Genomic DNA, 27,474 nt, shown 5'->3' with positions numbered 1-27,474 from the left:
TGGTGCTGGTGCTGGTGCTGGTGTTGGTGTTGGTGCTGGTGTTGGTATTGGTGCTGGTGTTGGTGCTGGTGTTGGTGCCGGTGCTGGTGCTGGTGCTGGTGTTGGTGTTGGTGCTGGTGTTGGTGCTGGTGCTGGTGCGGCTGCTGCCTGCTGGCCAGCTTCCTTCCAGCCGATGCCCTGGGAGGCCCCTCAGGGAAAGACGTCATGGGGCTCTGTGATGGAAGCCAGCTTTGCCCTGCGGCTGGTATACCGGTGTGGGGCTCTGTCTTCTGGGGCTTGGCCCCGCCTGGGGTTTCACTGCAGGTGTGGCCAGCCTGGGGGGACAAGCTCGGGGCTTGTCCCTGGGATCCATCCTCGCACCCTGTGGAGCTCTGGGACCCCCTGGGTCAGAAGCAGGGCCTCAGGCAGGTGCCTGTGGCTCACGCCTGTCAGCGTCGCTACCCTGGAGGCTGGGAGCTGAGGATGGCAATTCAGAGCCAGCCCGGGCAAGAAAGTCTGGGAGACTCTTCTCTCCCATGAACCACCGGAAAACCGCAACTGGTGCTGTGGCTCAAGTCGTAGGGTGCTCGCCTTGAGCTGAATCACTGAGGGACAGCGCCCAGGCCTGGGTTCGAGCTTTGTGGGCCCCGTCTGCTGAGTGAGGGGCAGGGTGGACGGTAGTGTGGGTAGAAGTCCCCGCTGCGCGTGCGCCAGGCGCTCCTGTGTGCCAGGTCCAGTGTCTCCTTCGGCGCGTCGCTGCCCTGCGCGCCCAGGGTGGAGGGGCCCCGGCGCGCCTCAGTCGCGGACACTGCCGTCCACATGGGCCTTGCACAGTGGTGGCCGGGGGCCTCCAGGGCTGTCTTGGGGCAGGAGGGGGGTGCGGACCTGTGGAGAAACAGCCTGGGCAGCGGGAGTTCCCGGGTGGGGCGGCTGGGAACCTGCGCCACCACCCAGCCTCTGCCGTCCTGGCCGCACGGGTCTCCCGGTGTGCGGCTCCATGGCCGCTGGCTCGGAAGCAGTCGGAGGTATAGCATGCCGCCCATCAGTGCCCGCTGCACTGGGCAGAGTCTTCAGGTCGCACCGCAGTGAGTGTCCATCTGTGTGCGCGCACCTGTCCACCCATCTGTATCCATCCGTCTACATGTCCATCCATCCACCCATCTGTCCATCCATCTGTCCATCCAGTGGGCAGTTGCTCTTCTTTACATATGAGTCACTCACGCTCCTTTCCCTGTGCTGAGCTCTTTATTTTGTGCTTGTGGGAGCCGTACCTGCGGGAGGCCTCTACTTACCCTGGTTGTAGATGGGCACACAGATACCCACTGCAGAGAAGAACCTTCAAACGGACACTGAGATGGTCACCCCTGCTCTACTGAGGGTCAGCTGGGTGGAAGGGGGCCTGGGGAAGGTTACTTTAGCCAGGGTGGTCAGGAGGCTGCCCAAGGGGGTGACATCTGAGTGGTCCTGTGCTGTGACCCTGTGCAAAGGCCCTGGGGTCAGAACCAGCCTGGGCTGACCTGGGCAAGGCAGGCTAGCTGGTACACGGCACAGATTGCAGGCAGATACCATGCAGCCTGCGTTTGGGGCAGGGGTCCTTTCTTCTTGGCGTGCTGAGGCACGGATGTGGTGTGAGTGATGCTGTTGGAGACAAGGCTGTCGTTGGCCTTGCCTCCTGAGGTGTGTGGGTGTGTGGGTGTGATTTATACGAGGGGAAATTGAGCTTCCTGAGCCTGCGGTGGGGACTGGACTTGTATGTCACTGGGCTCCCGCCACGTGGCTGGCTGGCTGGGCCTCCCTGGGCCCTTGTTGGGGTTTTCGGTATCCCTTGGGGACCCCTGTCCTGCCCGGAGCTACTGGTCTTGGCCAAGGCCCGGGGGATGGTATGTGAGGATGTACTTAGGGTCAGTGGCTATCTATGGATCTATGTGTCTATTACCTATCTGTGAATCACCTCTCTCACTCTATCATCTATCTTTATTGTCTGTGTATCATCTGTCTACCTACCTATCCATCCATCATCCACATCTATCTATCTATCTATCTATCTATCTATCTATCTATCTATCTATCTATCTATCTATCTATCTATCTATCTATCTATCTATCTACCTATCTATCTATCATCTAATCTAACCCTCCCATCCATCCATCTACCCCCCCACCCATGGCCAGAGCCTTCACTCTGGGGATGTGCAGGTCCAGCCCCAGTGCTGTCCCCGCAGCAGTGCACTCTGGGGCTGCTGTGCAGCCTGTGAGAACCTCAGTCTCCTTTTTTTCTTTAAAAAATTTTTTTTTGTCGGTCGTGGGGCCTGAACTCTGGGCCTGGGCGCTGTCCCTGGGCTCTGTCCCTGGGTGCTGTCCCTGGGCACTGTCCCTGGGCGCTGTCCCTGGGCGCTGTCCCTGGGTGCTGTCCCTAGGCTCTGTCCCTGGGTGCTGTCCCTGGGTGCTGTCCCTGGGCGCTGTCCCTCAGCTCTTCAGCTCAAGGCTAGCGCTCTACCACTTGAGCCACAGCGCCACTTCTGGCTTTTTTCTTTTTCTTTTCTTTTCTTTTGCTTATGTGGTGCTGAGGAACGGAACACAGGGCCTCATGCATGCAAGGCAAGGACTCTATCACTGAGCCACCTTCCCAGCCCTCCTTTTTCGTTGTGATTCTTGTTGTTGTTTTGGGTCTTGAACTCTGGGCCTGGGCGCTGTCCCTGAGCTCTTCAGCTCAAGCCAAGTGCTCTGCCACTTGAGCCACAGCGCTGCTTCCGGTTTTCTGGTGGTTCATTGGAGAGAAGAGTCTCACGGACTTTCCCGCCCCATTTGGCTTTGAACTGCGATCCTCAGATCTCAGCCTCCTGAGCAGCTGGGCTGACAGGCGTGAGCCCGGGTGCTCTCAGCCCCCTTTCTATACAGAGGAGTTTGGGGGAAGTGGTGGGAACCACACGCACTCTCCCCAAGTTTCAGACTCCAGGCCGCAGCGGGCAGCTGCTGTCTGTGCCTGGGGCCCACTCTGCCCTCCCACCCTGCTGTCCTGGCCTCTCCCACGCCCGTGTCCCCCCCTGGGGCCCTGGCCGGCCTGGGAAAAGCAAAGGGGGCGCGGGGGGGGGGAGACATCCATGCCGGCCGCCCTGGCTGCGCTCCGAGGCCGCCGCCTTGTCCGCCGCCGCCTTGTGCGTTCTCTCATTTCTGCGCTTTGTGTTCTGGCTCCCCAAACACAATTCCTCCGCGACCAAGGGGCCACCGCGCAGCCGCCAGCCGGGGGACAATGGTTTCTGAAAATAGAAAGGAAAAAGTTGACAGAGGAAAAAACAAAACCTCTTCAAAGTCATTGTCTTCAGATGTCAAATGTCAGCCGGCAGAGAGGGGAGCGCATTCCACCCATTGTCCTGCCTGGGCCAGGGTCCTAGGAGGCAGGCCGCTGGCCCCGCAGCCCAGCCCGCTGCCTGGCTCCCCTTTGTCCTGGCGTTCCGGCGGGAAATGCCACCGCAGCGTGGCCCCGTTCCCAGCCTCACCGCCAGCTTGCTTCGGACTTTTCCTCCAGGCACCTGCTGTGCCCGTGCTGCCCCAGCAGGCGTGGGTTGGAGCTTGCGTGGGGTGCGGGAGCTCTGGGTTTGGGTTCTGTGGGACAGGACATCTAGCTGGGCTCTTGCGGGCCACCGTCGGGGCAGTTCTGTGGGCTTTCCTGTGGACGCAGAGCTGCGCCCCCAACACCACCATTCAACCCACAGACCCTTCTGGCATCCCCAGGAGACTCCAGAGCCCCGGGCAGCAGTGCCGTGCAATGCCCCCCTCCCTCCTGGAGGACGCAGCCACCCAGAGGCTGCACCGGGCACAGCCCGCAGACCAGGCCAGTGCTTGAACCCAGGTCTGTGGTCTTCGTCCCATGCTTAGTGGTGCCAGGGTGACTCTGCCCCCAGGGGACCTCGGGCAAGGTTTGGAGGTGTTTTGTGCTCACTGTAGGGAGAGGAGGGCTGCTGAAGGCCAGAGGAGCTGCTGCCTGCCCTCCTGGATGTGGCAGGGCCCCACGCCCATGACCCCACTCTTCAGTGGTGAAGGAAATGGCCCACAGGGGTGAGGAGAAGGGGGGGTATGATGGGGAAGGGTTTGAGAGCAGGCCCTGGGTTGTCCTTGATAAGGGTGAGGAGAGCTAGCAGCATACAGGACAAAAGATCCGCACTCTATTAGTGATGTCTGCCCCAGGCTGCAGCTTGGGGAGAGGTGGCAGGCTGCCTGTTCAAGAGGCCGAGTCTCACAGTGGATGCAATCCTTGGTAGCCATTGTTGTGTGCTGGGTTGGGAGATGGAGGAGCTCCAGCATGGGTGAAGGTGGAGGCGGCCTCTGGGCTCTAGCCTCTGCCACCTCCTAGACCCTCGAAGCCCACATCTCAGTTTTCCTGAGGGAGTAACTGGGCCTCAGCATTCAGGCTAAGGCTGGGATTCCTGGGTCCATAGGCCCAGCTATACATGCAGTGTGAGGCAGAGGCCAGATCTGCATGGGGGGCGGGGGGTGTCTGCGGGCCCTGTGAGGAGGGCTTGGCGCTCCCCTCCCCCCTCTTCATCTGGCCTGAACCCAGTCACATGACCATATCTGGAGCAGGCAGGGAAGAGCAGGAGGGCCTCTCCCTCCATGACTCACTCCCAGGCTTGGGGATTGTGGGTTTTTTTTCTTTGAGTCAGTCTTGAGGTTTGAACTCAGGGCCTGGGCGCTGCCCTGAGCTCTTTTGCTCAAGGCGAGTGCTCTACCACTTGAGCCACAGAGCCACAGAGCCACTTCCGGTTTTCTGGTGGTTCATTGACAATAGGAATCTATCGACTTTCCTCAGGATCCTCAGATCTCAGCCTCCTGAGTAGCTAGGATTACAAGTACAAGCCACTAATGCGTGTGTGTGTGTGTGTGTGTGTGTGTGTGTGTGTGTGTGTGTGTGCGCCTGCCAATAATGCCAGTACTTGGGCTTGAATTCGAGCTTGACTCTGAAGCTAAGGAGTGTGTGTGTGTGTGTGTGTGTGTGTGTGTGTGTGTGTGTGTGCCTGCCTGCCAATAATGCCAGTACTTGGGCTTGAATTCGAGCTTGACTCTGAAGCTAAGGAGAGTGTGTGTGTGTGTGTGTGTGTGTGTGTGTGTGTGTGTGTGTGTGTGTGTGTGTGTGTGTGTGTGTGCGTGTGCGCGCGCGCGCGAGCACCAGTTGCCAGTACTGGGGCTTGAATTCAGGGACATGGGCTCTCACTTGGCTCTTTCACTCAAGGCTGGCCCTCTACCACTTGGGCCATGCTTCCAGTCCAGCCTTTTGCTGGTTATTGGAGATAAGAGTCTTAGATTTGTCCACCCAGACTGGCTTCAAGTCTGAGTCTCAAAGCTGAGATTGCAGCCATCTCAGTTTCCTAAATGGCTAGGATGACAGGTGTGAGTCTTGGATACTTGCTTGGCGATAGTTCATTGACTTCTTTTTTTTGTCGGTCATGGGGCTTGAACTCTAGGCCTGGGCACTGTCCCTCAGCTCTTCAGCTCAAAGCAAGTGCTCTACCACTTGAGCCACAGTGCCACTTCCGGTTCTCTGGTGTTTTATTGGAGATAAGAGTCTCACGGACTTTCCTGCTCTAGCTAGCTTTGAACCGTGATCCTCAGATCTCAGCCTCCTAAGTAGCTAGGATGACAGGCGTGAGCCACCGGCGCCCTGCTGGTTCATTGACTTCTAAACGGTGTCCTTAACGAGCTAGGAGCTGGGCGTGCGCTGATGGGGAGGTCCTGGAGGACAGAGGGGAGCGAGGGCACCGCGTGACCATTCCCTCCCCTCAGTCCAGGTGGAGGCCGTAGCTGCCGGGTCCCCTGCGATGGAGGCTCGGCTCAGCCTGTCTCCGTGGCATTCGTGCCGAGGTGCGCTATGCACCGCAGGGGTGTAGCGTTCTGCTCAGGACAGACAGTGCCACCGGCCGGCCAGCACGCTATCAATTCTAACCCAGATTTGAGGCCTGCCTGCCAGCTAATGACCCTGGGGTGCTTAGGCGAGGCTCCTTCCTTTGTCCTGGGTTTGTGGGGTGCCCCGCCCTGTCCCCCGGCTCTCTCAGGTTTCACCATATGTCCAGTGAGTCCCCCCAGCACTGCGGGGAGTCCTTGGGGACCACCAGCCCTACGCCCCAGCAGATCAGGTTGCCGGGACGCAGAGCTTTCCCTGGGTTTCGGCCCCTCTGGGAGCGGCCCCGGGGTCCCTGGCAGATGGCTGCTCCCCGGCTCCCCAGGGCAGCTGCCGTCTGATTGGCAGGCGAGGCCGGCTGTGGTCTCCGGGGTCTCAGACACGGGTGCTGTGTGAGGGCCGGGCACTGGTGGCCTGGCCAGGGAGGGGGCCGGCCTGGTGGCGGTGGGTCCGGGGGATGGGGGGGCGTCTCCCATCCTCGCGGTCTTGGCTGAGTGTTGGTGGGGCCGGGGCTCATGGAGCAGCGGAGCCCGGCAAGGAGCCGGCGTCAGGCCCAGGAGTCTCACGATGCGGCTGCAAAGCTGCCCACGAGTGCAGAGGATGCCGGCGCCCTGGTGCCACAGCCCCTTCCCCACGCTCCGCTCCTTCCCAGCCGGCTGGCTGCTGCCTGTTTGCAGCCTCTCCCTGGGTGGCCCGAGCCTGCCATTGTCCCCGCACAATGGTGGCGGCCAGTGCTGTGAGAAGAAAGCAGGACAGGAAGCCCCATCTAGGTCAGCCAGTGGGGCTCTCCTTGTGCCCCGCCCTCCCCAGGCGGCTGCCTGGGTGAGGCTGCCTTTGTCTCCCCGTCTGAGGGCCAGAGGCGGCTTCCTGGCCACATTCCTGTCCACCGCTCCACTCTCTACTCCTGTCCTGTCGCAGCCCCTTTGGGAGCTTCTGCTCTAGGAGCCTCTGCTCCTCCCCCCCCCCACCCCCCCCCGCGGGGTGCAGAGTCCAGGCCCCTGCCACGTGTCAGGCCTTGCTTGTGCTGGGCCTTCCTTTTGATCTTTGAGTCCTACTGTGCGCTCCAGGCAGACCTGGGGAGAGCATCCTGTTAGCCGGAGTGGCTTGTGCAAAGGTCCCAGGGCAGGTGTAGGTTTGGCAAGGGGGGAGGAATCTACTACCTACGTGAGCATGGCCCTAGATAAGTATGGTGTGGGCGTGCTGGACAGTGAGGTCATGGAGTGCAGTAAGGATGAGGTCTCAGGCCTATAGTCTCGGGAAGGATCTGTTTTTTAAAAAAAAAAAAAAATTTTTTTTTTTGGGTCCGGTCGTGGGGCCTGAACTCTGGGCCTGGGCGCTGTCCCTCAGCTCTTCAGCTCAAGGCTAGCGCTCTACCACTTGAGCCACAGCACCACTTCCGGCTTTTTTCTTTTTTTTGCTTATGTGGCGCTGAGGAATCGAACCCAGGGCCTCAGGCATGCAAGGCAAGCGCTCTACCACTGGGCCACTTCCCAGCCCCCCCTTTTTAAAAAAAAAATTTATTAAATGCACTGGGGAGGTTTTTTTTTGTTTTTGGTCATGGGGCTTGAACTTGGGACCTGGGCACTTTCTCTGAGCTCTTTTGCTCAAGGCTAGTCCTTTACCACTTTGGACCACAACACCATTTCTGATTTTGTGGTGATTAATTGGAGATGAGAGTCTCCTGCCCAGGCTGGCTTTGGCCCATGATTCTTAGATCTCAGCCACCTGAGTAGCTAGGATTACAGGCAAAAGTTACCAGTGCCCGGTTTTGTGGAAGGCTTTTTTGTTTTTTCCTTCTTCTTTGGGTGGTAACTAGGGTTTGAACCCAGGGTTTTATGTGCTCAGTTGGTTTGCTTTCTTTTTTTTTTTTTGTCGGTCGTGGGTCTTGAGCTCTGGGCCTGGGCGCTGTCCCTCAGCTCTTCAGCTCAAGGCGAGCGCTCTACCACTTGAGCTACAGCGCCACTTCCGGTTTTCTGGTGATTTATTGGAGATAGGAGTCTCACGGTCTTTCCTGCCCGGGCTGGCTTTGAACCGCGATCCTCAGATCTCAGCCTCCTGAGTAGCTAGGATTATAGGCGTGAGCCACCAGCGCCCGGCTAGTTGGTTTGCTTTCTTTGCTGGTGCTCTACTGCTTGAGCCATGTCTCCAGCTCTGCTTTTTGCTGGCCATTGGAGGTGGAATTTAGGCTTTCCTGCCCTGGCTGGCCTCAAATCATGATCCTCAAATCTCAGCCTTCTGAGTAGCTAGTATGACAGGTGTGAGCCATCTGAGCCACTGCTGCTCAGTGTGGTTGACATACTTAAGAAGACCCTTTGGGCTGGGCTTGTGGAGAAGGGGCTTTTAGGGGTGAGCAGGAGAGGGAAGGCCTGGGCCTGCTGGTCTGGTTGGAGAAGCAGCAGCTGATTGCTTTTGCAGGGATGTCTGGTGACATTGCTGTGGTGTCTGAGGGGAGGAGCTGGGTGGGAGGAGTTGGGGGTGGGGTGGGTGGGGTTGGGGGGAAAAGGGGTGAGGCTTGGGGAAGTTGAGATGGAGGAGCACTAGGGGGCCCCTTGGGGGTGGGGTGGGTCTCTTCCCTGGGATCTGGGGCTGGAAAACCGATGGTGGGGGCCCGGGTGCGGGTGGTGGTGACGGGAGGGGATTTGGCCCCTTGCCCACCTGCCCATGGCCTCCCCAGCACGGTCCTGGCCCTGCCCCCCTCCCCCCCCAGCTCTCTCCAGATAGGCGTTGGGGATGGGACGGGCTCTGGACGATCTGTGGCCGGTGGATCCCCCCCCCCCCCCAAGCATGGGTCCCTGTGGCCCGTGGCTGTGATGGTTGTGGCAGCTCCCCAGCCTTTCCCCAGGTTAACCCTAGCTGGTGAGCTGGGCAGGGACCTCTGTGGGCAGCTGGCCTCGGTTTCCCTTCAGTGCCAAGTCTGATCCCTTGTTTCCCTTCAGTGCCAAGTCTGATCCCTCCCCCCCACCAGGTCACTGCTGCGGCGTCTCAGAATCCGCCCTCCCCCCCCCCTCCGCCCTGCTCCCCACTCTCACGTGCTGGCAGCGAGGCCTCTCTGGGCACTTGGCCGGGAGGCTCTCTCGCGTGGTGTGGCGGTGCTTGCCTGTCATCCCATGCCGGGAGGTCGAGGCAGGCGGTCAGGCAGGTGTGTGCCCCTGCCCTGCCCACTCACAGTCACGCGGCCGAGTGTCACGCCACCCAGGAAGTGTGGCGGCGGCTGCTGGAGGTCAACAGGACCTGCTCTGCTCTGTGGTACTGGGGACTGAACCCAGCGCCTCACACTCGCTAGGCCAGCACTCTGCCACCCGAGTCATGCCTCCATTCCTTCTGGTTTTAAGATGGGGCCTCTTGCTAAGTCTACTGCGACCGGCCTCTACTACTGTCCTCCTCACTCAGCCTCTCATAGCTGGACCGTCCCTGTCAACAAAGTGAGATCAGATTGGAGGGGCACTCTTGTGATGCAGGAACTCTTGGTGCCCGAGTGGGCCCCAGGGTGGCATGGGGTCCCTGCCCATGTCCCTGGACCGCGGCAGTCCCCCAGGGTGGTCAGTGTTGGCCTCATGTGACTTCCCCTCTGCCTCTCCTCTCCCCCCTGCCAGGCCTTCCTGCAGCGCATCCGGCAGAACGTGGCCGACTCCGTGGACAAGGGCCTCACGGAAGAGAACGTCAAGGTAGGCCCCGCCCCTCCCCAGTCTTCCCTGTTGCTGTGGCTGGTGCCCCTCCCGGGAGATGCCCGGGCGTGGCGCCCGCCAACCCCAGAGGCCTCTGTCCTGGGAGCCTCGGGAGCTGCCTGCATCACTCGATGCCCATCACTCGATGGCGTGGCCACCATCTTCCTGCCTTCTCCTTGGGTCCGGCTCCTGGCCTGGGAGCCTGGCGCCCACCGCTGCCCCCTGCCAGGGTGCTGGACATCGAGTGTCCCTGCAGGGTGCCGGTGTCACCAGGCCCGGCTTCTTCTAGGCCTTGGCCCTGGAGGTCCTGGTCCAAGGGGAGAGGGGAAGAGCTGCAGAGTTGATGCCTGTGAGGTGGGGGGTGGGGTGGACCCCCACGTCTGGTTCTTCAGGACAGGGACCTGGCCCACCGTGATTCTGAGTTTGCTTTCTTTGCATAGACCAACAGGCTCAGAGTGCATATACACATACAGAGCTTCCAGGTAGAACCCTTCTTGTTATTCACCTTCTCCTGTTAGAACACCACTTCCACAGGGCGGGGCCTTGTCTCGGTCCTGCTATCCCCTCAGGGCCTCTGATTTACCCAGCACTTAGTAGGTGCTTAGGTAACACTGAGTGGGAGGTCAAGTCCTCCCTGCAGCCAAAATTTGCTTGTTTCTTTTGCTAGTGCTGGGGCTTGAATCAGGGCCTAGGCTCTGTCCCTGAGCCTCTCTGTGCTCAAGGCTAGTGTTCTACCACTTGAGCCACAGCACCATTTCCGGCTTTTTCTGTGTATGTGGTACTGAGGAATCGAACTCAGGTCTTCATGCATCTAAACAAGCACTCTGCCACTAAGCCACATTCCCAGCCCTGTGTGTTTTTTTTTTGGGGGGGGGGTCTAGTCATGGGGCCTGAACTCTGGGCCTGGGCGCTGTCCCTCAGCTCTTCAGCTCAAGGCTAGCACTCTACCACTTGAGCCACAGTGCCACTTCCAGCTTTTTTCTTTTTGCTTATGTGGTGCTGAGGAATCGAACCCAGGGCCTCATGCATGCAAGGCAAGCGTTCTACCACTGAGCCACTTTCCCAGCCCGTGTTTGGTTTTTGAGCAAGCATCTTCTTCAAAAGTTAAAGTAAAAAAACAAAACAAAACTCCCTTTTTAAAAGGAGATGGTGCTGCTATAGCATCTGAAGTAAAATCTCTAGTTTCCTAACCGGCCAGAGCCCTGCGGTTACCAACGTGTATCGTAGCCAAGAGTCCTCTGGTCCTCAAGCACAGATGTGAGTGGTCTTTCTGGTGTTGGTTTACACTATGCTCAACAGAGCCCTGTTTGGCACCTCAGCGCCCCCCTCCCCAAACGGAAGGCCAGCCTGGACGTCCACAGTCCATAGGAAGATAGATTGGAATCTGCCCCTTCTTGCAGACTGCATAGTAGTCCACTGCTGGTTATTATTTAGTTTCCATGACTGCAGAGCAGGCGCACCCCTGAAACGTGACAGTTTCCTCACCCCCAAATATGTGACAGCCCAGAGTGTCCACAGGCCCGGCTGAATGCCTCGTTTGGAGATGACCGATGGAAAGCCTCGCTTCCGAGACGTAGCGTTGCTGCGTCCCCAGGGCGATCCTCCCCACCACGGCCCAGGCACGGGTGTGAGCTGGGGCTCTGGCAGGATGTGGCAGTGGTGTGTGGGTGTGACGTGGCGCTGTGCATGGTGTGGCCTTGGGTTCTGTTCTCTGAGCCAGGGGTGGTGGCTCACACCTGTAATCCCAGCTTCTCAGGAGGCTGAGGTGTGACAATCATGGTTTGAAGCCAGCCTGGGCAAGAAACTCTGGAACTCCTATCTTCCAAAAAGCCAGCAGTAGAGCTGTGACTCAGGTGGTAGTGTGGCTCCTGTTGCTCCGGCCATCCTGGGGCAGACCAGCCGGCAGAGGCTGGGCTGGGGAGGATGTGGCCTGTTTGGCTGGCTCTGCCCGCCCGGTGAGCCCCCACGGACCCTGGCCCCCGGCCCTCCTTCCCCCAGATCCTGTTCTCCAACATCGAAGACATCCTGGAGGTACACAAGGATTTCCTGGCCGCCCTGGAGTACTGCCTGCGCCCCGAGCCGCAGTCCCAGCATGAGCTGGGGAACGTTTTCCTGAAATTTGTGAGTATAGTACCCAGCGCTGGAGGAAGCAGCATCCGGCCCCCACACCCTACCCCCGCTCCCGGCCCACCTCCCTGGCTTGCTCTGGACCCCTGGGGCCTCTCTGCCCAGGTGATGGGTGGTTACCTGCACACTTCAGGGTCTTGATGCTCACCCTGTGGCCTTCACATGGAGAATGGCCTCCCACAGGATGGCTGTGTCCTGGGCCCGGGTCGAGACCCCCCTTCTCCAGGGCCCTCCCCTACCCTCTCCTCCCCTCCCCATTACACACACACACACACACACACACACACACACACACACACACACACACACACACACACACACACACACACACACACACACACACACACACACACACACACACACACACACACACACACACACACACACACACACACACACACACACACACACACACACACACACACACACACACACACACACACGGGCCCAGACCCTTCCCGATGGTCAAGCCAGCATTCTGCTCTTCGCACTTCATCTGCACCCCTGGTGTTACTGGTTTATTCCTTTGCGAGTAGTCACTGAGAGCGTAGATAAACTTAGCAGGGAAGCATGCCTTAGCGTTGGAAATGGCCGGAGCCCATGTTCTTCAGTAACAGAAGTCCTCTAAGAACAAAAGATGGAATCGGAGGGGGTCACTGCTCAGCAGCCTGGGCCGGGGACACCCTGGGCTTCCTTGATGGAAGGTTCCAGGGTATAGATGCGCTGAACATGTCACGTGCAGCCGTCTCCAAACCCCTGAGCTGATGGCAGCAATTGAGAACGCTGGTGTGAGTCAGTGTTTTTACTTTTAAAAAATCACCTTGCTAATCTAAGCTGTGAAAGCATCGTTCCCCACGGTGAGTCACTGGCTCAGGGGGTTCGGAGCGGTCTGTCTCTCTCCCAGCTGGGAACAGCTTGCAGGTGGCTGCAGAGCAGCTGCAGGCACGGGAGGCCGGGCAGCCTCACTGGAAAGCATGCCCTAGCAGGGCGGGCCCTGGGGTGTGCGCGGCGGCAGCGAGGAGGGGCTGGGCCTCCATCCCACGTGCCCGGGTGGAGAGTGGGCTGTGCCAGAGCTTGGGAGCCATGGACAGCAGCTGGCTTAGGTCTGGGCCTTAGACATGGCAGTGCATGTGGGATGGGGCTTGATGGGGCTGTGGCACCCGGCAGCATTCAACCTGGCCTCCTCCCCCTCCCTCCCCCGCTAGCTAGCACCTGGGCCAGGAGTTGTACCAACCCAACCACTGCCTGCTGAATTGATCACAGACCAGTCCCAAGTGGCCTCGGCTTGCGCTGCTCCATGTGCTTTCCAGGCACCGGCCTTCAGAAAGTGCGCAGCAGCAGTATCCATTCCACAGATGAGCAAACTGAGGCTCAGAGAGGTTAAGTGGTGGTGCAGGGTTGCAGGGCTAGGATCAGGACTGAGACCAGATGGCTCTGGACCTGTTTTTTTCCCCCAGTCTTACCCTATATTATCCCCTAAAACACACACAAGCACCCCCCGGAGTACTGGGTCACAGGCCTCGGGGTGTGGTGCTGAGTGTGTGTGACTGATTTGTTTCCTGTGGTCAGGAGGCTCCCAGTGGAGGCCAAGGGCGAGCTGAAGGTCATTTTACATGTCATTGGGACGGTGGCACATGGATGACGCAGATGGAGCCAGGGGTGACTGTCCTGGTGCCTCAGGTCAGAGGTCAGCCACTGAAAACAGGGCCCTCCAGGGAGACTTGAGTCTCAGTTAACTGCAGATGCCACTTGAGCATCAGCACATCTCACGCCGTTTGGGATGTAAGCAGGGAGGGGGCTCTGTCGCCCGAGGGGTGAGTCAGAGAGAGGGCCAGGCCCTTGGGCTTTCTGGCCCCAGCAGGGACCCTGGATTCTGCTGTGCAGATGGGAGGAAGCTGCGGGGGTTTGAGCACAGGAGTAGCGCAGTGAGGTCCTGTCTGATCCGAGCCCATCTCTGCGTGATGATGGCAAGGTGAGGAGACACCCCCCTCCCCCTCCTCCCTTCTCCCTGCTGGAGGCCCCCAGTCCCTTCCCTCCTCTCTCCTCCTGGTCTCAGTCTTTCTGGCTGTGGTGTGGAATAGATTATCACCATGTCACCTCAGACAACCCCTGGTACCCCTGGGGGGGGGCTAGATCCCCTCCCCTGGGTGTCTCTAGCTGGTGACACACCCAGAAAGCCACCGAGGTCAGTGTGTGCCCAGCCCCACCACCACTGTCTCCCCGCGCTGGCCCCTGGGAGGAAGTGAGTCTGTCAGAGTCTTTCCACATTTGCAGGCCTGGGCCTGGGCCGCAGCTGGGCTGCTCCTTACCAGGATGGGAGGCTTTCTTTTGCTAAACTTAAAGTCTCCAGGCTTCAAGCTGGGCCCCACCCTTCTGATCCCTGAAGGAGAAGGGCTGGGGGAAGGGAAGGGGGGGGGGAAGACAGGATGCTGTATCTGTGGCAGTTATCACCAATCAATCATAGCACTAGGCCTCTGGGCTCCCCAGGGGCTGCGGCAGCACTGCCATTGTTGAGGTTGGCCCCATTGTGGCATAGATGGAGGTGGACAGGGAAAGTGTAGCTTCTTGAGCTTAAATCCATGTTTTTATTGTCTTCTCCCTTTCAGAATGTGTCTGTGTCAAGATTACCTTCACTGTAAGTGATCAACCCCCCCCTCCTCCCCCTCCACTTCAGATAGGCTTTCCAAAAGGATTTTTGCTAGGTGCTAGTGCCTATAATCCTAGCTACTCAAGAAGCTGAGAGCTGAGGATATTTGGCTCTAAGCCAGCTCAGGCAGGAATGTCTGTGAGACTTGTATCTCCAATTAACCACCAAAAAAGCCACCAGTAGAGCTGTTGCTCAAGTGGTAGAGCACTAGCCTTAAGCAAAAACAAAAACAAAAACAAAAAACTCAAGGGAAGTGCCTAGGACCTGACTTCAAGCCACAGTACGAGTGCACACACATCCAAAAAAGGATTTTTGTCCATGCGTCTTAGTGAAAGGTTCAGAGAGTGTGTTGGATAGCTGGATGGGATCGCTGGATCAAGGAGCCCAGATGCTGTCTTCTGGACCTGACTTTTCTCTACCTTTGGGTCTTATTTTCCCCTATACTGGTTTTGTTTTAAAGTTGGTATGGTGGAGCCTTGTGGTGGCTGTGTCAGCTCAGCCACTGAAGTTCAGAGAACACCTCTTTCCAGTAATTCTGAGTCCTGCAGGACTGGCACGGGCCCAGGGTGGGTCACATGGCCACTGTCCCCAGGCAGGGAGCTCTCTGGTTGGTTTGGACTGGGTCACAGGCTCACCTGGGATGCCCGGGGCTGTGGTGGGATCAGCCTGGGGAGAAGCAGGGAGCTGGTTCTGGCACCCGCCAGGCCCCCCTCACTTCCTTCTCTGGTTCATTTTCATTCACCAGAAAGTCCCAGTGCCTGCCATCTGCCAGGCACTCCTGTCCCTGCCATAGTTTACCAGTGGCCTTGGCAGATGCAAGCCCTGTGCCCATGGAGCTGCCAGCCAAGAGGACAGAAAGAGAACGAGAGTTCTCCTCCTGCCTGCCTGCATTCAGAGCCCAGCCCTGCCTCTTTGGTCCAGTTGGTGTTCTCTGCAGGAGAGGCCTCAGACAGGGCCTTGCATCACAGACAGGAAAGGGCCTCCCTCCTCCTGGCCTGCCTTCCCCGCCGGCAGCTGAGGCCGGGTTCTGGATATGTCCTGCAGCCGCCTCCTCGGCGCTCTCTGCCCCGGGGTGAGCCTCTGCCTTCCAGATCCTCCGCGATCCCCTGGCTTGTTGGAGACCAGCACAATTAGATCTGTGCCTTCCAGACCCTTGGCGATCCCCAGCCTCCCCGGTTTCCTTCCCTGCCCTCATTTATATGTCGGTTCCTAGGTGCGCTGCAGTGTGGGCCAGGACGTGGTGTTTTGTGATGTTCCTGTGTGTGGCTGCGGCAGCCACTGCTGGTGTCTGGAGTGTGTAGCTTATGTGGTGTCGCTTCAAGATGGAGGGCCTGTCTTTGGAGTGTGAATCAGTGTGTGTGTGGGTGCACGTGGGTACACGTGGGTACACACCGATAATTGTGGCATTGCTACTTTCATGGAGCAATTTGTGCTCCTTGATTGGTTGAAACTAATCTTGGTTCAGTGGCAGCGTCACGTGGTTGGCACTCCATTTGATCCTCCAACAGCCCAGGTGTGGGGCTCTGTCCTTCCGCCTATTTAACGGAGGCAGAGGGAGGTAGAGCAACTCTGCCCAAGGCCACGTACCACTGCCGGGAGTGTGGCGCTGGCTTTGTTTTTGTCTTCATGGCCTCGCTCCAGGGGCAATGGGTTTGTGGATCTGTGGATTTGTGGTGGGGGTCGGCACCTTTGTGGCTTAGAATCCTGCCCCCGTCCCGTGGCGCGGCCATGAGTGGGATGTAGGCATTGGGTCAGGAGAGTTTGGGTCCTGGTTCTGCTGCGTCTGTAGCTGCAAGACCCCGAGTAAGTCCTTGTCCCGGGTCTTGGGTGAGTGCCTGGGTCTCCTCCAGTATGGAAGGAGGGGCCGCGCTGATCTGAAGCCCAGAGTGCCTGTCCTCCGCGCACACGCGTGCGTGTGCATGGCCTCCCTCAGGATATCTGCACTGGTGTTGCATGGGCAGCTGGTCCGGGGGCACAGAGTGAGGAGAAGGCGGCTGGACCCCTGCTGACCTCTCCTTTGGATCCTCATCCCTGCAGACTCTTGCCGAAGGGACAGCTTAGGTGTGTTTAGAACAGAACAAGTTCTTGCCATGGAGACCCACCTCTTCCTTAGTCTCTTGGGGGGTCTCTGGCCGCCCCAGCCCCAGCCCCAGCCCTGAGCCTTTCCTTCCTGGCAGCCCTGGGGCTTCCTTGTTTAGGGCTTGGTCGGTTCTGGAGCCCTTGGGAAGGGCAACAGCTCTGCTGAGAGCTTCCTGCCCGGGGGGCTCTGTCCCCTCCACTTTGGAGCCCTCAGCCCGCGGTGTGGATGGGTGACCTGCGGTGATCTCTGCACTTTGGGCTCAGGGGCACCTGGGAGTCAGCAGAGCTATCCTTCTGCTGTGACAACTCTGACTTACTAATGTCACCTTGTCACTGGGGATCCTGAGGCTCAGGGAGATAGGTACCAAGCCCCCAGTTCCCAGCGAGAGATGCAGATGGCCCAGGCCGCCTGGCTCAGTCACCCCTGCTGCGTTCTGGGTACAACACTGGGACATGTAGAAAGGGAGCCCCAAGTGAGCAGGCCTACCCCTCCCGAACTCCCACACAGCAGCCTCGTGGGGCCTGGGAGACCTGTCTTCCCCCCCCCCCCGGCCTGTGGCCAGGGGCACCCCTCCAGCACCTGCCCTCCTCCGGGCCTGCCTCCCCAGCTCTGCCCCTGTCTTGCAGAAGGACAAGTTTTGCGTGTACGAGGAGTACTGCAGCAACCACGAGAAGGCTCTGAGGCTGCTGGTGGAACTCAACAAGATCCCCACTGCACGGGCCTTCCTTCTGGTGAGTGCGTCGCTGCCTGGTCAGCTCCGGGAGGCAGGCCGGGCAACGCTTTTCTGGTGGGCTCTGGCTGGTGGAACTGCAAGGGCAGGCAGGGGCCGGGTCCGACTCCACCAGTTGCTGGCTGGTGATCCTGACAAATACAGTGGTGATTGCATTACTGCCATTGATACTGGGCTTACTGGGTATCAGGGTTACCCAGAAATGGAAGGAAGCTGGTGAAACCTGGAGGCAGCAGGTTCCGGGGACGTTTGAGCCCCGAGAGGGCTGTAGGCATGGCAGAGTGTCGGTGTGCAGACTATGGCGTCAGGAATGGGTCTGGGCTGTCCATCCTCAGACAGGTCCTCCCTGGTCTCTGGCAACATGGCCTCTGGAAGCCCTGTGCTTTCCCTCTGTAGCCGAGCAGCCTCAGGATCAGCCAGAATCCTCTTTCCTCCTTTTAACAGGGAAAAATCTCCAGTCTGATGCTCAATGGCTGAGCTTGGTTCAAAACCTTATCTCTGAACCAATTGCTGTAGAAGAAAGAATTGGGTGATGTCCTGATTGGTCACTTCTGAGGGTGGAGGGCGGAGTTGGATCCACACACACCTGTAGGGCTTGAGGGCAGAGTGGGTCACAGAAGCAGGGCTGGTTTGGGTTTGTGGGGCTGCGTGTCAGTGGAGGGTGGATGGTGGTCAGGCAGGACGGTCGATGCCCATGTCATCTCTTCATCAAGAGCTTTACTTACCCATCAGACACGCTGTCAGTTGTCACCTCTTTTGAGCCTTGCAGCCCATCTGTTGTGGATGAGTGGAGATAACACATTTGTCCACCTTGTGACAGTGGCTTAAACAAGATGGGCATTTGTTTCTCCCTCACGTTGGCAGCGTGGCTGTAGACAGTCTGGGTTAGTCAAAGGTCAAGACCTTAGGCGTGGCCCTCCAGGACAAGGTGCAGTGACCCCCTCATCACATCCTAATTGTAGGTGGTCGGATGGGGTGGGGAGAGGCGAGGAGGATAGTCTGCACCTGCTTTTTCCACTCACATCCCATTGGCCAGATGCAGTCATATGACCACATCTAGCTGCAAGGGAGGCTGGAAAATGTAGACTTCATTTAGGTCAACCCTGTGCCCTGCTCAGAATTACACTGCTGTGGAGGAACGCGCCAGGGGACGCCTCACAGCCTTCGCCAGAGGTGATATTTAGGGTTCCAGAACAGTAAGTGGTTACTAAGAGTCCGTACTCGCAGAGTGATTGAGCTTGTCAGGTTCCAGTCCTGGCCCCGCACTCGGAGTCTCCCCTCATTCCATCACAGACTCCTTGGTCCCACACAATTTGTTTTTCTACCAGAATGCTGAGATCAGCACACGTAGCACAGGCGTGTCACCAGGTTCCAGGAGCTGGGTTGCATGTAAGTAAGGCGCAGTCTCCAGCTAAGTATTTCCAGAATTGCAGTTCAGAACGTTGCTGTTCGCTCACGGGCGGGTTCATGCCGCTTGGCCCAGTTCCCGAGAGCATCCCAAGGTGGCAAATTGGCCAGCTGGTTCCATTTTCATCTATGGCTTTCATGTGTTTTGTGGCTGCCGTCTTTCTCCCCAGCTACTTCATGTTTCTGTCTTCACCTTCATACTCACAACATACTAAGGGCTGAACGCAAAGATGAAATCACACTAGTCACGTCCACCCCTGTGGACCGGGGTGGCCACGTTTCTGCCTTTCATAAACTTTAGGTGCCAGCACCCAGTTCCTTCTGCCTGTCATTGGAGGGTGTCCCCTGTCCCCAGCTGGGGTCCTGGGAAGAGGAAGGTGACCAGAAGGTGCGGACAAGGGCTTAGAAAGGAAAGAGCCCAACCTCTCCCTCCCTCTCTGGCCCCGTCTTCCTGGTAGACTGGCAGCAGCTGGCCTAGGGCTGGCTGGGGACGGGTGGGTGCCAGCACACATGCCATCTGTCTCCCTTTTTCCTGGCGTCTCCTAGCTCTTGGCCACCTGCAAAAGAGCTGTCACGAGTCTGTTGTGGGATGTTAAGATGCCAGGAACAGATGGAATCTGGCTTTCTGCATAACGTGCTATGCTCTCGCTGGTGATGCGACAGGACTCGAGCGTTTCCTGTCTGTTTGCTTGTCCGTAGTAAGGGGGTCCTTCACTCATTCACCACCTCCTCCTTCATTCACGTACTCATTCATTCATCCCATCCCTCTTTCACTTCAGTCACTCACTCATCCACTTGCTTACTCACTAATAACTCCACTCATTCATTCCCTCTCCCTTTTACTCCACTCATCCATTCACTGATTCCTCACTTACTCTACCACCATTCATTCATTAACTCATTCACTGGCTCAATCACTTTTTCACCAGCACCTTCACAAGTAACTTCTCTGGTTGAGATGAGTCTAAGCCTTGCGGCTACAGACGAAGAAGGCAGGAAAAATCCCTGTCCTCCCAGACTGACCATTCTTGTAGAGGATTCTCTCATTCAGCCTCAAGTTCTACGGAGGACATAAAGGTAGTCGAGGGTGGGTGAGTGGAGCATGCGGCTGCTGTTTCAGTTTAGTCTTCGAGGAAGATGTGGTCCAGAGGACAGTGCAGTAGTGGACGGAGGGAGAGGGAGCTTTGGAGTAACTGGAGGGAAAAGCTTCCAGGTAGTAGGAGGAGAAACAAGGCCAGAGACACCGGAAGAGGATGGTGATTCAGGAATACAAGTCCCTGGAAAGAGCTGAGAGCTGGAGAGAAACGTTTATGTTCAGGCACAGCATCCAATACTCAGCACACTCATCGAGTGGCGCACCGCTGGGGGCGTCCCCTCCCTCCCCTGTAGGACAGAAGATTCTCCACTTCTTCCTGGCTGTGTCCTCTGTGTGTAGAGCGGAGCACTGCACCCTTCTCCACAAAGGCTGTTTTGCTTTTCTCGAACTCTACCTGCTTTCAGATCTCGGGCCTTTGCCGGACGCAGGCTCGTGGGCTTCGTCCCCACCAGGAGTGCGTGGCCTTCCTCTGGGGACCAGCTGGTGTCATTGTCTGCAGGGGGCAGGGTGGTGACAGCACAGTCAGAGAACAGTGTCCTCTGTCCTGTGTAAGGAAGACCACAGCTGCCTGGCCAGCGGTCCTCCCTGGGGGGCTTAAACAACACTTACTCAGGTAGTTTTGGAGGCCAGGAGCCTGAGTTGGAGCTCACAGGAGCACGCTTCCTCCAGTGCTCCTGGAAAGGATTTCTCCCCCCCCCCCCCCCGCCGCCCCCCAACGCCTTGGCTGCGGCTCCCTCCGCTGCAGTCCCTGCCTTGCCCCTCTTCCGTGGCCTCCTGTGTCCTCTCCTGCTCCTACAAGGACTCGAGTCCTTCCAGTCAGGTCCCCTGTCCAGTGTGACCTCATCTTAACCAAATGACGGCAGTGAAGACCTTGTTTCCACCCACCGCCCAGCCCCCACAAGGCTACTGCCCCTGCCCGGGCAAGGTGAAGGTGGCGGGGCAGCAGGCATCCCTGGGGTACCTTGGCCTGTGGTGTGGATGAACTGGCCAACTCCTGGGGGCCAGGAGGGCTCAGGGCCAGGCGCTGGGCAGGGAGGAGGGCAGGGGCAGGTGTGCCAGGTGAATGAAAGATCCCTCTTGGGGTGGGACACAGGGTGATAGGCAGGTTGCGGGAGACCCTTTGGGGAGGCGGGGCTGGCCATTCCCAACCCTGGCTCTGGGGAGAACCACCAGGAAGGGTGCAGACCCCAGGGGAAGCCCGTGGCCGCTCACCTGAGTGTCTTCTGTGAATGGGACGGCTCTTCCCAGGCCCTGGGGGGAGGGGCAGGAGTGATGAATGGCGGCTCTGTGTGTTTGCTGTTTTCCCTTCAAAATGAGATTAAAACCAGACAGTCTGGAGGGCCGGGGACTCGGCTAGTGTCCGTAGCAGTCCTGGGAGACTCCTTGATCCTGGACAAAGGGACCGGCCCTTCTCCTGCCAGGCCCTGGAGCTTCTGGAAAGCTCTGCCCACCCCCAGGCTCCCCGGCCCCTGTCCAGCACTGACATCATCAGGGCAGCTAGTGGAGCGCGCTGGCCCCGAAGACAAAGGCCTGAGTGTGAGCAGCGTCGGGCTGGTACCTCAGCTGCCGTGGCCTGAACCCCATCTGTGCCGGGGGCACCCATGGGGGCGGGGAGCTAGGGGCCACTGTGGGGCTCTGGCTGCTGCAGCGGGGCTCCGGCAGCTCCAGCGGGGCTCCGGCTGCCGCAGCGGGGCTCCGGCAGCTCCAGCGGGGCTCCGGCTGCTGCACGCCGCTTCCCACGGAGGCCGGTGTGTTGCAGAGTTCGAGGGCAGCGCCCCCCGGCTGAGTCCCTGTGGGAAGGAGACAGCCCGCGCTGTTCCCAGCCATGAGCCTGGGCTTGCCGTGCACGGGAGGGTCCTTGCCTGGCACACTCGGCCCTTGGTAATGCCGCCGTCAGCTCACACCTGCATCTGAGTGTGAGCCCCACCCCCCTACCCCAGGCTTGGACCTGTGCCCAGCACCGGGTGGGCCCACACCGAGTGTGTGAGTGACAGGCTGGGAGCCCTTCCCCCCCAGAATCCAAGTTCGCTTCTGGTCTTCTGGGCCGCTGTGGTGGGGGCTGAGGTGCCTTGTTGCCAGGCTGGGGCTGGGGGCGCTGCCACCAGCTCCTTCCTTGCCTTGCTAATTTATGCTTATGGATATGTTTGGCATCTCATGAGCCCAGGGACCCAGGACCGTGGATCGTAGACATGTAACTCAGGGTCCCTGATGTCCAAAACCCTATGCTTGCGTGGGAGAAGTTCCCATTCCAAAGAGCCTGGGTCCCCACCACAGAGGCTCCAGGAAGAAAGAGCAGTCCCGAGAGCCGAGTGCAGGCTGATCTCAGGGGCCGGATGGGCCAGATGCTTAGCACTGTGGTTCTAAACCTGGAGTCCTCAGCAGCCTGTCTGCTAGAACCCCTCCTCTCCGGCTGGCTTGTTCTGGGGGTGAGCTGAAGTGGAAAATGCCAGCGTCTGTTCTGTGACTCCGGCCTGGTCATGGTTTCCAGTGACAGGTCTCTGGTTCTCCCTGCCCATGTTAACCGTGCACAGGGTGGTAATGACACTGTATTTTGTCTCTGTGGGGGGAGGACAAAGCACCCTGGGCTGCCCTGGAGGAGGCAGTACCCGGGGGCCAGGGCATTGAGTGACGGTATGGACAGAGCTGGGCACCTGTGGGAGGAGTTAGGTCATCGAGTCCTGGTAAGAGCCGCACCTAACTGGGCTAGCTGGATGGTTGGTATACACTCGGCAGTGCCCACCCGTGAGCCCACTTCGTAGTGAATGGCTGTTTCCACTGCCTCAGCATCTGCTGTTGTAACGCAGCACTAGTGACTGTCCCTGGGTCAGCGTGTGCGTGACCGGGAGGGGCCACTGTGCCTATAAAAGGTAGATGGTAAATGTTTTAGACTTTGCAACTGTACGGTCTCCACTTGAACTGTTGAGGGCTGCCTTTATAGCTCGAAAGCAGCTGCAGACACTGTGTGATGCCTGTGGTTTGGTCTAAGACCTGCATCCGTCTCCCAGGCCGCCCGGACCTTGAGGTAGGTTTTGTGCTGGGTTGTAGACGATGGCCTTTCCACTTCTCCTCGGGTTGCGAAGTTGCTTTCCAAGTGTTCGTCTGTTTCTACATTAGAGCACAGGCGCTGGCCCTTGGTGGCAAGTGATAACGAAGGTCCTTGTCCCTGCAGAGCTGCATGTTGCTGGGAGGCCGGAAGACCACGGACATCCCACTGGAGGGTTACCTGCTGTCCCCGATCCAGCGGATCTGCAAGTACCCACTCCTACTCAAGGTGAGGCTCACCGGGCTCTTCCCCACAGAGGAAGTGTCACAGGAAACCTGCCCTGGACTGGCCTCTGCTACTTCAAGGAGCCAGGTGTCTGCCGGCAGTGTTGGCTCCTGGCCGGCTGCATCCAGACTAGGTCCTGACCTCCTCCCTGCTCACTCCTTTATACTGTGGAGTCACTCTGATCGCACGCCTCCTCAAGCTGAGAGTCAGTGTGAGTGTGAGCAGCTCTAGTGCTTCTCAGGAAGTCCGGAGAGTCATCAGACTTGTTACAAATTCTGAGCCATGTGGTTTGACTTGAGCCAATCTCATGAAGCCTTTCCTTGTACTGCTCTGTCTTCTAACCTGCTCAGACCTTTATTTACTGTTCACACAGCTGACCAGCCTCTGAGTAGTGCAGCTGATTGGCTGAGACAGGGTTGTACGTTCCACTCAGGTCCAATGACAGCGAGCAGGGCCGGGTTGTGTTTTGATTGGCTGAGGCACAGTCTTACATTCCAGTCAGGTCTCCTGACAGAGATCAGGGAAGCAATGCTTTGTTCTGATTGGCTGAGACATGGTTGTATGTTCTACTCAGGTCCAGTGACATTGAGCTGAGCAGCAATGCTGTGTTCTGATTGGCTGAGCACTGTATCAGTGAACCAGTGACTCAGCCAAGACTTGGGTCCTGCACTTACCTTGAACTAGTCACTGGAGCCCACAAGGCTGGAAAAGAGAACAGATGGGACCTCTTCCCCCCCCCCCGCTTCCCCCCCAAATCTGGGGCTTGGCTTGTGACAGCCATCCATGTGTCTACTTTCTCCTTCTGCTCAGCCACCCTGGCTGGATCTTGAGCAGAGCAGGGTAGATGTGAGTGTGTGGAGACCCAAAGCGTTTGGGTCTCAGCTTCAGAGTCCCACTGGGTGCTGCCACCTTGTGCTCCCTGTCAGGGTTTTTCAGACCTAACAAGTGTTGGGTGATGGCAGCTGCCCTGGCTGGCCCCTGGGCTCCCGCTGCTGGTAGCTTATTGAGAACTAAACAAAACAAAACATTCAGAAGAGGATGTAACAGGAACCAGCTGTGGCCAGCAGGGCCCAAACCACTCACCGTTCGGCCCCTGATTGGAGCCAAAGGCCGCCTGGGTTTGGGTTCTGGCTCTGGCACTTGTCAGCTATGTGACTTTGAGCCGGCCATGCCACTCCTGCTTCGGTTTCTCCTCTGGAACATGGATTTGCTCTAAGAGCCCTTCCAACTTGTCAGGACCAGTGAACAGGCGCTGTGGCAACTTGGTCAGCACGGTGACTAGCCTGCTTGGGGAGATGAGGCCACAGAGCAGGGAAGCCTCGGTGTGACCAGTGTCTTCCCAGATCCTCCCCCGACAGGCATTCTGAGCTGCCGAGGTGCTCAGGCATCGGACATACAGCACTTGTTCCCTGTTGAGGCCTAAGACAAGCAGCCTGAGCTCTGTGGCTTTGTGCCAGGCCTGGTCCCTTCCTGACTTTAGACCCTTGACCATCTACCATCTGAGCCGCTAACCCTTTGGATTCTGGGTCTGGACAAAGTTTGAGGTTCCAGTGGCTCTCAGAGCAGCAAGTTCCAGGACACTTGGGGTGGAACCAGTGCACAGGCGGCTGTGTGGCCTGCATCCGCCTCCGTCTCCCCAGGGGCTAGAGGTCAGACTCGCGGGAGAACAGGACAGCGTGCAGACCTTCAGCCCCACTGCAGGAGAGGTCCATAGGAAGTGTGGCGGCCGTGGTTCACCCTCCTCCGCAGAGCTGCTCATGGGGCTGACGTGCCTCTGGGAGCTACTCCTTTTCCGCATCATGGCTGTGGTTGTGACGGGTGGGTGGGCAGCCAGCAGGACCTCCCATCCCTGTGGGGACCGCACGCCTCCCCCGCTGACAGCAGCCCAGTGTCCTGGCCTTTGGTGCTCATGACCAGAGCGCTTGCATCAGTGAGCAGCTGGGTCCGAGGGGACCTTGTCACCCACAAGTGTCTCCTTCCTGTCACATTTTCCAGTGCATTTCTGAAAGGCAACCCTGTGAGCTCCTGCCTGGGATTCAGACTGCAGCCTGTCCCCTTGGCCTCCGACACCCCCACAGATGTCCCCTGGCCCCCATGGGCCTCCTTGTCCCCGTGACCTCTGAATGGTGCCAGCCACAGGGTCGGAGTCTGCTGGGAGAGAAGGAGGCAAGAGAGAAAGCCTTCTTAAAGGGAGCAGCGCAAAACTCTGGACTTGAACATTAACGTAAGAACAGCCAGCACATTGTGTCAGCTCTCCAGACCAGCCTGGGATAGATAGTTAGTATTTGCAGGCTTTGTGGAGTTTTCCATCCACGCTTCCAGCCAGGGAGATGCTTGGGGTTTTGGGTGATGCCCCCGGTGCACAGCTGGCTGGCCCGAGAGTTGGGACCCAGCACCCTGGCCTCTGCAGGACACTCTCTGAGCACACACGGCTCTTGCTGTGGAGCCCGTGGCACGCTGGCTGTTGGCTCCTGTCCCCGGTGCTGCCAGGCAGGTAGAGGGTCGTAGCTAGCTGGAGTGGGTGCCACAGTCCCGGCCTCCCTCCTTGCTGGCCACAGGCTCCCCAGATCTCAGTGAGCTGGTGGGGCTTCCTTCTGGTCTTTCCATATGTCCACTTGGTCTTGTGATGGCCTTGACCATTCTGGGGCCTTTAAAAACAAAAACAAAGACAACACACTTAAAGGGATATTCAGGGTCTCTTCAGCGATCACTGCGGTAACTCTGGAATGTTCCCAGCACCCCAAAGGAAGCCCCAGGCCTACCAGCAGTCCCTTTTCCTCCTCAGCCACGAATGGTAACTTGGCTTCGTTCTGTGTCTGGGAATGGACCTCTCTGGGTCTCTCATAAACGGAGTTAATACTTGTCTCTTCGTGCCTTGGCTTCTTTAGCACCGGGTAGCCTGTGTTTGTACTCTACTCCTTTTTATGGCCGAATGAGATTCCACGGTGTGGCTGGACCTTTATTTACGTTGTCTCCGCTTTCTGTGCAGATCTATGTCTCTGTGAACATCCGTGGACATGGTTTTGGATGGGCTTTCCCACGACTTCCACTCTCCCCTCTGTGCTGATGATGTTAGCTGGGGACCCTTCCCGCTGCCCCGTCCCCCAGCACCAGCAGCGGGACTGCAGCTCGTATTTAGCAAGCCCCTCACCAGTGCTGGCACCCCTCTGCCTCAGACGCCGCCCCCCCCATGGCTTCCTCAGGCAGCAGCGCCTCCTTCCTCCAATTAACTCGGGACAGACTGGAACTCTCTTTTACACCTGCTGCCCCCCTCCCCAGCTCCTACCTTCCCCACCCTCCAGGATTCCCCCCCTCTCCTGCCCCAGTCTCCCCCTCCCACTACCTTCCCTCTGCCCTGACTCACCCCCCCCCCCAATCTCTCACCTCCCTCCCCAGCTCCCCACTTCTGGCTCCCACTTCCTTTTCCCTCCCCCCCCAGTTCCTATCTCCCCCCCCACTCACCCCACCCATGCCCAGCCCCAGAGGAAGTCCTGCCAGCTCCACCTCAGCTCCTGCCGAGAGCCTGACCACTTCCTAGCTCCTGTGTCCCCCTCTCCCCATGGCCTGCTGTGGCTCCTGGCAGACTTCCCACGCGCCCCTCCCCAGACCCCCCCCATCCCACACATTCGGAGTCAGTTCATGCTGAAAATCCCCTGCCAGGCTCTTCACCAGCTCACCCTCGCGTCCTCTCTGTCTCCTCCTCTTGTCTGGCTTTGCTCAGCCACTCTTGGCTCCCTGAGGGTTTGTGAACACCCCGGGCAGGATCCTGCCTCAGGGCCTTTGCACGTGCTGTTGCCTCTGCCTGGGCCGTTGTTGCCCCAGGTATCCCAGAACTCCCTCCCTGGACTTGGTCCAGCCTTGCTGCCTGGATGTCCTGATCTCAGGGGGCTTTCTTCCCTGGCCACCTCCGTGACAGGACCACGCGGTCCCCTTCCTGTCCCCTCACCCTGCTTTTGCTTTTGTCTCACCTGGTGTGCTGGCTGTCCACCCTGTGGCTGTTCATCCTGCGGCCATGCTGGTCAGTGAGTGCGGAGCTGTCCACGGTGGCAGCTGCCCCAGTAGAAAACTCCGCATTGGGTGTTTTTGCAGAATGTGCCCGGGGTGCCCTGGGCATCTGAGTCTCTGCACCTCCCCTCCCCTGCCTGGCGGGGTGACACAGCCATCCCCCAAGCTCCGCAGGGGACCTTTCCATCTGGTGGCAGGCTGTCATGGCAGCTGGCCACAGCTGGCTGGGCCAGCGACCCCGGGAGCACCAAGTGGGGTCCACGGCTGGGGGATGGCGAGGGCACTTCCTGGAAGGGTGTGTGTCCCAGATGCAGACAGGCCCCCCTTCCCCCCCTTGAGGCTCCCTTTTAGGGCCACACGAGGAGACCAGGCAAGCTGCATGGGAGGTGGGCGCGCAGGGTCTGGCCTCTCCCCACAGATCTCTCTTCTGCAGCCTCCTGGGGCCCTCCAGGGGACGCTGCAGGCACTGCTGGGCGGGGCTTTGGTGAGGAGGAGGATGTAGAGCCCCTGCTGGGCAGGGGCCTCCTCTTGGGACTCAGCCTGGTGACCGCTTCCCCGGTCATCTTCCTTTCCCCAC

At 58.6% G+C, this 27,474-nt stretch overlaps 1 protein-coding gene across 2 annotated transcripts in view; it reads left to right on the top strand.

The window, feature by feature from the left end:
- The window catches only part of Prex1 (phosphatidylinositol-3,4,5-trisphosphate dependent Rac exchange factor 1), a 102,099-nt gene that overhangs the window by 26,278 nt on the left and 48,347 nt on the right, over positions 1-27,474 (top strand). Inside the window, exons 2-5 of one of the 2 annotated variants that reach the window (XM_069989955.1) lie at positions 9,466-9,537; positions 11,536-11,658; positions 17,018-17,122; positions 22,794-22,895. In XM_069989955.1, the coding sequence (XP_069846056.1) occupies positions 9,466-9,537; positions 11,536-11,658; positions 17,018-17,122; positions 22,794-22,895 (402 nt within the window). Of the gene's footprint in view, positions 1-9,465; positions 9,538-11,535; positions 11,659-13,601; positions 13,637-14,270; positions 14,300-17,017; positions 17,123-22,793; positions 22,896-27,474 lie in introns of those variants that run through there. The other variant, XM_069989956.1, reaches the window with a different exon arrangement.

Source organism: Dipodomys merriami, unplaced genomic scaffold (genome assembly GCF_024711535.1).
Source record: "Dipodomys merriami isolate MVZ:Mamm:240054 unplaced genomic scaffold, mDipMer1.0.p SCAF_39, whole genome shotgun sequence".
Taxonomy (NCBI): domain Eukaryota; kingdom Metazoa; phylum Chordata; class Mammalia; order Rodentia; family Heteromyidae; genus Dipodomys; species Dipodomys merriami.
This window is presented reverse-complemented; position numbering and strand designations above follow the sequence as displayed.